We start from the raw sequence: 9,425 nt of genomic DNA on the forward strand, positions 1-9,425 counted from the left end.
ACATATAAGAAATATCAACTTTTTTATTTATTTAAAGGGCTATTTAGGTAGTCAACAAACAAACAAACATAAAGTACCTCACACTTAAACTTGGGAAGCAATATTAATTCTAATAATTTTCTGGAGGTTTTAATTGCGAGGGTAAAATATGTTCGTAAATGTAAAGGTAACAGGAGGGTTAAACAGAACATTTTTCTCTTGTTTGTCAACTATTAACTCCACCATGATACAATCTAAAGGTGGACAGATTGACAAGTGACTTTTTTTTTGCTCGGTCCCGATGCGCGCGCACGGAGCTCTGTGGCGCGCCAGACGGAGATCGATAAGTGTTAACGCAACGCGTAGAGACAGAGATGACATGCTGCTGTGGAGATACGATCAACAACAGACGTTTAGTTTAATAAAAGAACAAAGACGTGCTATAGAGAACATGTCAGGGGCGGGCCAATCTTTTAATGTCATGCGATCTACCGACACTACGCCGCGATCGACTGGCAGGTCGCGATCGACGTGTTGAGACCCTGATCTACAGGAAGTAAAAGTCGTAACAAGGTTTCCGTAGGTGAACCTGCGGAAGGATCATTACCGATGAACAGACCGTCTGCATGAGAGCGGACAGAGTTCAGATTGAAGTGGTGTATTGGAAGCTCATTTTGCAAGTGACTTTTTTTTCGTCCCGACGACCAACAACAGACGGATTGGAAGCTCATTTTGCGCATGCGTTAAAAAAAAAGAAAACTAGTTAAACCTGTAATTGAATTAACTGAGTTAACGCGTTATTTTTCACAGCACTAGTTTTTTTCCTTCCATTTCTTGTGAGTTTTTCCTGATCCGATGTGAAAGGTCAAAGGTCATGGATGTCATATGTGTACAGATTGTAAAGCCAAAGGCAAATTCGTAATTTGTGATATTGGGATCCATCAAATAAACTGAATTAAATTGATTTAAAAACCCTTTTTGAACCTTTTTTTTTTTTTTACAGAAAGGAACAAATTACAATATTTTAGAGCACCTGGAAATTTCTTGAACGAGCTCATCTGTATTTTGAAACCTGTTTTTGTGTCCAGGAGGCCACGCTGGACAGGCAATGTGTGTGTGTGTGTGGGGGGGGGTGTTGACAGTAGACAAAACCCTTTTTAGCACTATCATAAAAGCGGCATTTAGCATTGTCACAACAACTGCTTAGGAAAAGCCAAGCGTCCATTAAGCAAGGGCAACGATGCACCACAAAGTCACAACCCCTCAGCACGGCGGCCCGCCGCACAGCCAGCATCCCTCTCTCTGCATAACTTACCCCCCCCACCCACATCGCCCAGTGTTGTGTACAGTTCCCGGTACACACACACATGCGGCATGAGGATTTTTTTTTTCTTCTTCTTTTGAGTGATTTCCAGTGTTGAAGTTATGGTGTTGATTAGCGCAGTGACAGGTGCCATGATTAAAATGGCCGATAGTAATAGTGCAGCATTCATGCATTGACAACTTTGCTCTTGCATGGCTTTGTGAGTGGTGATGTATGACACCATTAGGGTAACCTCAGGGCCCTGGAGGACACTTATCTCCCTCGTCACGTCCTTCACACTTCCCCATTCTCCCTCTCTCCGATAAAAGGACGCCTGCTCCCCCCCGTCTGCATGCTTATGTATTGTGTGTGTGTGTGTGTGAGGGGGGGAGGCGATGTCTGTGTATGTGCTCATTGTCTGTCTCTGGTAGTGAACATACTGGCTTATGCATCATGTTTAATGTTGTTTCTACATGTGTGTGTGTGTGTGTGTTCATTGTAATCCTGTGACCTCACCAATAAAATACTTAGAGTACAACATAAAGGACAGTTTAGTTTACAACGTATTTAATTTCATCTGTAACCTCCGTTCTCTTCTATTTCGGACCTCCGGGGTCAGAGGTCAGGATCCCAGAGTAAAATTATTTAAATTGCACATTGCTACGTTCTTGTACTTACATTTTCTGTAACTTTATACTTCTATACAGTATATGCTCATACATCTCAGAGGGGAATTGTTGTTCTTCTAACGTCACTACACAGGTTTTACACAATTATTATGAGCTAATTTAGCAGATTCAGATTCCTAATACAAAATACAAATCAACTGATACAATATGATATATATATATATATATATAATAGTCTAATTATTAAGTATATCAAGTAGTTTGAATCAGATTAACAACACATGTTAATAATAATAATAATCCAATGATATCGGTTATAGGAAATGGCCATTCTGCTTATTGAGTATACTTTTGGTACTTTAAGTATATGTTGATGCTCACACTTTTGTACTTTAAAGTAACATTTGGCATAACTTGTACTTGTTTTTTTTACATTCTGCTTTATTATATCATTTGATTCATAACCATACCTGCAAACTCATGAGGGGTGAAAAAGGTGACAACGGGGGGGGGGGGTGCAGGTGACTTTTTTTTTTTTTTTTCACCACACCACATCCACGTTGTTTGAAGCCTCAAAGCTTTTAGAACCACAACTAGTCATTTTATTGTTCTGACCACAAATCTAAATAATGATAATAAACAGTTTAAGAACAAAAGGTTCTCCGCTCTGACTCAGCCCTGTAATGATAGTAATAACAAATATACATTGTCATTATATATAATATGGTTAAAGTCATTCATGAACCAACTTCCTTTTTTTTTGCCTGAACAGTCCTCATGGACTTCTCCCTGAATCTGTTCTGTCTCTACCTGTTTGTCACGATACTCATATTATAACTTCTATACATATTACATACCTGCCATAAATATCATGATACCCGATACCAGAATTCAATACACCATACAAACAATATGGTACCATAATTACGAGACTGGTATATTTATCTATAATAGTAATAAATAAAACATCTGTATGGTTCACTTTTTACCAACTTTTTCAACACTTAACAAATGACAGTAATATGAGTATTCATACAGCCAGATATGAATGAAACTACATGGTTCCATCATAGCATTGATTATACACTATGAGGCCGTTAGTCTCTGACCAGATGATCCACAGTTCATCAGGATGAGCAGCTGGAGAGTTACACAACTTTACAGACTGAAACATTTCACTTCTGGCATCTTTTAATTTTTTAAGCCGAAGTCTCTAAAGCTGCGCCACTTCTCTCGCTGTGAGCTGCGCAGCGCAGTGTGCGCAGACAGCTCGACACGGAGCAGCGCGTGCGCTCTGATCGCTCTCTTAATGAAGTATCGATACTAAAAATATGCTAAATCAGTGTTTAACGTACGGGTACTTTGTTAGCATCGCTACACCGTGCAGCGTGACAGGAGTAGATGTAGCGGGCTAACATTCAAGCTAACCTGAACCCCCAAACGCTGTGGACATCTGAACGCTGATTGGCCGAGACGCGTCACGTCCCATCAAAGATGTTTTATTGCGAAGAGCACCACTCCACACTTTTCTCCGCGTCTCACTGCAATCTCAACGGCAGCGGGCCAGGTGACACCCCCAAAACAAAAACTCTTCGGATCTCCACGATTCACGTGGATGACCTATTTTGAGTTCAAAACGGTGAATTTCACCGAAAGGTGACAAGTTTGCAGGTATGCATAACACATTGCGTGAATATAAATTCTGATGGTGTCCCTCCCGATGCACGAGACAGGATTTTAAGGCGGAGTCCAAGAGAAATGCCCAGCTATTGAGAAGTGTCCACATTTTCAGACTTTTTTACCAGAGTGCTTCTGTTATTGTTGGGTTGGCCAATCAGAGAAGCCCAAGCGCACATCCCTGGTTTATTGATTTATTGAATACCATATTTCTCGGTTTACCTCGATAAAAACGAATGTTTCTGTGTAACTTTAACGACTTCTTGAGTTGTAAAATCTTTCATTCTAGTATTTTTAAGAAGATTGTGTTCTGTGATTGTGTTCCATCATCTTTACCCGAAACAACATTTATGTGAGTATTTTAGTTTTAGGGCACAGATTAATAATAATCCATTTAATATATATATATATATATAGCGCTTTTTACGGTACTCAAAGACACTTTACATGTTACATTCATCCACCGTATCGATGCAATTCATGGTTGAATGTCTTGCTCGAGGACACATCGACTAGGGCGGGGATAGAACCACCAACCCCCCTCGATCAGCTAACCAAAGAAAAACCCCAACCCCGGGGCCGTCCTCCGTCGCGCCCCTCCGGGTACCCAACCCGACACCATCTCCTCTGCGGGAGGGTGGCGGGGGGTTCAATGACTCCCTCCGTGGAGCGCCCGGCGGTATTTGTCCCGTCTGACAAAAACATATGCTTGTCTCACAGAACTGCGGCCTCCGGAAACAAAAATCAAAAAAGAGAAATACAACTCTTAGGTGGCTCGTGGGCTCCGGCCGCGTGCTTTACAGCGCCCATTGCCCGGACCTCGCCGCTTCCCGGGGCCGTGGACATAGTACTTGCTGCGCCCTCTCTCCCCGCGTGCGGAGGGACGGGGCCCCCTGCGCGACTGTCGACCGGGGCGGACTGTCCTCAGTGCGCCCCAACCGCGTCGTGTCGCCAGGGCGGGGATCGGCTCTCGTAAAAGGCGTCAGGGGTCTGCGGCGATGTCGGCAAAGTTAACCCGGATGAGGAGTCTGAAACACAGTTCAAGACACAATGATGACAGGAAATTAGCAGAAGGCTTCAGGCCCATTTGGTGTGTTTTAGTCTGATAGTGAAAACAATGGCGTGCGTGTGCTTGACAAACCAAAAGAACAAGCACGTTGTTCGTATGTTGGTGCACGTGAGGAAAGGAGAGCGTACCCGACAATAACCACCAACACAAACTCTCCCAGTTTATCGATGGTTTCCAGGTCGTAAACCGCAAATATATTACTGGCAATTATAGAGCTCAATCCAAATGGCCAGAACCTGGAGAAAACACACAAAAAGAAAAGCAGAGGGAACCTCAATAACTTGGGACAGTAGTCTGATAATGCAATATTACTCCAAAAGAAAAGGAAAAGGGGGGAAAACAAATATGATTGGGAATAAATATTGTACGAAATGCAACAATTATCTGAAACACTAACTGGTTATTTGTATTTGATTTTTATTTAACTAAGAGTAGCAGGGGGAAATATACTTTCTGTTCTAATAGAAAACCCTACCAGAAGAAAAGATCCTGTTTTTAAAAGTCAAAGAGGAGCATAAACACTACGCTGCGGGATCTTTACTCAAGTTCTGTAAATAGGTGGAATATTGCAGCGTGGTATGGAATAAGCTTTTTTACTTCACCACATGATCAATTTGAGGACTTCTTTGCACAGCGCGTTGATGGTCTTCATGTGTTCCACGATGACCTGGCCACTTTGCCCCATGCTCTTCAGGGCCAGTCCAACCCAAAGGGCGAACACGACCAGGCCCAGCGTGTTGGTAGCACTTGGGAGCACGTTCCTTTTAAGAGTAAAGAGTGAAACAGATTAGGCAGTTTACAAATGTTGACAAATCGCACACTGAATGCAGCTTGAACTCCGATGTCATGGCACTTCCTTCTCACCTCACGAGATCCATCAAGTAGTCGATGAAGGCGAACTCTACCTCCGCCTGCTGATAGTTTTCGTCCTCGGTGTAAGCCGCCCCAGGCTTGACCACCAGTACCAGCATCAACCCTGCAAGCACGTGTTAGAGGTGAGCGTCAGAAGCGGCACGCGTGCTGCCGCTGGTCGACATGGTTCGTGACTTCATGAAACGATAGTTTAAATAGTCATTTTAAAAATTAGGTCACGACTTCATTGGTCGCTGTAAAGTACGCGGCCGGAGCCCACGAGCCACCTCAGAGTTGTATTTCTCTTTTTTGATTTTTGTTTCCGGAGGCCGCAGTTCTGTGAGACAAGCATATGTTTTTGTCAGACGGGACAAATACCGCCGGGCGCTCCACCCGCAACCGGGGCCGTCCTCCGTCGCGCCCCTCCGGGTACCCAACCCAAAAATAAAATAAAAGATAATAAAATAATGATATGCGCGTATACAAGGGTGCCTGTGATTTAAATGAAAAGCATTGCCAGAAAGCAGGGTTGAAATGGTACCCTCCTTCTGTATTCCCTATGTAGAAGATGGATACTAGATACGGGAGGGAGAAGTGAACCTCGGGTTTACCTAATATGACACTCGTCATCATAAGAGGAAGAGAGACACTCTTGAGGCTCCCCATCAGCAGCTCTCCGGGTAGGCGGAGGTAGTAGTGACTCTTCTGAATATGGGTGGAACATCTTCATGGAGAAGCCCAATGCGGTCCCTGTGTGAAAAGGAAAAAAAACACAACATAATTAGGGTTAGGGTTAACTTTGCCGACATCGCCGCAGAACCCTGACGCCTTTTACGAGAGCCGATCCCCGCCCTGGCGACAAGACGCGGTCAACGAAACGACCCTCAGACAGACGTAGCCCCGGGAGGAACCCGGGGCCGCAAGGTGCGTTCGAAGTGTCAATGATCAATGGGTCCTGCAATTCACATTAGTTCTCGCACCTAGCTGCGTTCTTCATCGACGCACGAGCCGAGTGATCCACTGCTAAGAGTTGTATTTCTCTTTGTTGATGACGATTCGATGAAAGCAGTGGAACTTACAGGATCCATTTCACGGTGAACAAGATGGAGGCGCTCTCCGTGGGTAATCCCACCGCCTCCAAAACAAAGAGGGTGGTCACGGCTCCCGTCGCCCGGATCCCTGCTGCGCAGAGGCTGGAGATGCCTACTAAAGGGGAAAGAGATAATAATAATAAAACACAAAACTAAATACTTGAAAAATAAATACTAATACTAAAGGGGAAAAGGGGTAAGAGTTAATAATTATAAAACACAAAACTTAATACTAATACTAATGATCCCTATATCCCATATACGTGGTGAGAAGGTCACCTGCTCTTCTTCCTCCAGTTCCCTTTGGGACAGGACGTCGACAATTTCCACGCATACGCAGTCCGACCCTACATTAACGACCGTCTTGAGGCGGTCTCTGAAAGAGGGAAACCGTCGTGTGCTATGAAAGCAGAGAATACATCTGCGTGACGCTGTTGATGACGATTCGATGAAAGCAGTGGAACTTACAGGATCCATTTCACGGCGAACAAGATGGAGGCGTTCTTTGTGGGTAATCCCACCGCCTCCAAAACAAAGAGGGTTGTCACGGCTCCCGTCGCCGGGGTCCCTGCTGCGCTGATGCTGGAGATGTCCGCTAACACGCTGCAGATGAAACACACCGGCTGCTCACTGAGCGACTCGAGTCGGTTTATGAAGACACAGTCATGCAAAACGGTTCTTCTCATGTCTTAAACATGCCGTATTATGTCTTCCTGACCAATGCAACTACGGATGGTTTTTTGACACCGTTTTCACTCTAGGACCGAAGAGAGATTTAACCGCGACACACCTGATTTCAATGATCCTGCTCAAGCTCAGTTCGATGCCGCTGAGCTGGGCGAGGAACACGACGGCGACCACCTCGTAAAGGGCCGACCCGTCCTTGTTGACGGTGGCCGCGATGGGCAGCAAGAAGTGGGCGATTCGCGGGTCCACGTCGTTTTCCTCCACACGGTATCGCAGAGCGATGGACGACATGGTCGGGCTTTGAGACACAGTGCACGCTTTCTCGTCACGCACAAGGCACACGAGAGCAATCACACACGTGAAATCCCTTTGGTGTTAGTTGCTTTACAATATTTGTTTTCAAAGTATCTGGCAGACACCTGAAAAGATCTTGTATAATGTGAGAGGGAAGCAGGCAGCCTTTGGAAACATCTGGGGCCCCTTCAGAGACATTCTGCCATCTCTGGACTTGGCTGATCGTGGTGGTGTGAGCCTTCCAAAACAAAGAGAAATACAACTCTTAGCAGTGGATCACTCGGCTCGTGAGACGTAACCCGTGGCATTTCATGAAGGGCGTTCTCCCTGCCTTAATGACTGCTCTGGTGATCTCCTCCAGGTACGAGGATATTTGAGGCTGTGCTTCTAGTCTGTGTCTGTATGTTCATCCACCAGATACTTTTTTTTTTTAAAGATTTTTTTACAGGATATTTGTAGTGAAATAGCCAGCATTTACAGTTTGTTATACTGAAAGTATAAAATGTAGATTTTTTTATTTATTTATGTGCAATACATATTTATTTAAAAAAAAGAAAAAGTAATGGTCATTTTTTATTTGCACACACCCCATGAAGCTTTATCTGGAATATGAAGTAATTTCTCAGTCCCATCTTTATCATTTTGGTGAATGTGTGACAGACCACATCATTTTTACTCAAAAAACGATAATACAAAATTTAGTTTTCCACATTTATTTACATGTATCTAGCTTTGTATTCAGATATTTCACTGCTTTTGTGAACCTATGACCTTTGGTGAACCAATTTCAAACACCAAAACAGTTCGTCCACATGAGTAACGGTCTGTTTTCAGATGATATGAAGAATTATTAAAAATCAAACTTCAGTTTTCAGCTTTAGGGCCATATTTTCTCTTTCCACTTGTACCTGAGGACAATTGTGCCTCATTATATAGAGAGCTGAGACAATCCGTCCATTATTTTGCGGGGTTTAAAACAATTAGAAATTATTGAGCTTAATTATTTCGTTGGGTAATAATGTTTTGAAAGTGATTCCATTTTTCTTTTTCCAGTAAATGTTGATTGATTCTTTAACTTCGCACCTTCAATTGAAATGTATAAAAAACAGACGCAATCTCCTGGTTTAATAAATTACATTGCATGTCCAAATGCTCCTGGCCCGGCCCCTCTGTCAAATTTTAGAACCGATTGTGGCCCGCAAGTCAAAAAGTTTGCCCACCCCTGGTCTAGTAGCAACAGGGTTAGCCCTCTACATTTTTTTTAAGTTTAGTGTACATATTAGATTAATTTTGTAACTTTATTTTGCATTTGGTTTAGGGTAGGGTTAACCCTTTTTCTTCGAGTGTGCGTCACAGGCTCGAACCGCCCTGCAGCTCGGTGCTGTAGCCTGGAGTGGGGCTACCAAGGTAGCAGGTGCCAAGCAGGATGGAGGCCGCCAACGACACGGCAGCCTCACACCAGCCTCCCTGCGTGTAGCAGTTGCGTACTCTTGTATTATTTATTCAGTCACTTGTTTTGGATCAACCAGCCGTTTATTCAGGCAGGCAGCTCCAGCAGATACGTGACACGGAGAGTTTACTGGTAATGTAACTCACTCTCACGGCAGAACGTTTTAAAATCACTTGTATGTATTGTTAGATGCATGCACATGTTTTGGAAGAAACATTCAATTTTACATTATTATATTAGTTTAGTTCCCACTGCAACTGCAAATATTATTTTTGTGTATTTAAGGGTAATAGCTTGGGATGCGCGGTCACACCCGTCTACGTCCCAGGCGTGTATGACCTGTTTGGCAAAAGCCCGGATGGAACAACTCCCTCCCTAAACGGGTCTTGAGACA

The 9,425-nt window shown here is 43.8% G+C and overlaps 1 protein-coding gene and 1 non-coding gene across 2 annotated transcripts; both read right to left on the reverse strand.

Moving 5' to 3' along the window:
* Window positions 1-6,387: 6,387 nt before the first annotated feature.
* Window positions 6,388-6,541, reverse strand: LOC130194580 (5.8S ribosomal RNA). The gene has a single exon (XR_008831907.1). It is a non-coding gene; the product is annotated as a 5.8S ribosomal RNA (ribosomal RNA).
* Window positions 6,542-6,584: 43 nt separating this feature from the next.
* On the reverse strand, window positions 6,585-7,578 carry LOC130194131 (excitatory amino acid transporter 3-like). The gene is made up of 4 exons (XM_056415025.1): window positions 7,391-7,578; window positions 7,069-7,203; window positions 6,834-6,976; window positions 6,585-6,715 (listed from the first exon to the last, which is right to left on the reverse strand). The coding sequence occupies exons 1-4, from the start codon at window positions 7,576-7,578 to the stop codon at window positions 6,585-6,587; spliced, it is 597 nt and encodes a 198-aa protein (XP_056271000.1).
* Window positions 7,579-9,425: the final 1,847 nt, after the last annotated feature.

This window comes from Pseudoliparis swirei, chromosome 5, assembly GCF_029220125.1.
Source record: "Pseudoliparis swirei isolate HS2019 ecotype Mariana Trench chromosome 5, NWPU_hadal_v1, whole genome shotgun sequence".
NCBI classification, from domain to species: Eukaryota; Metazoa; Chordata; class Actinopteri; order Perciformes; family Liparidae; genus Pseudoliparis; species Pseudoliparis swirei.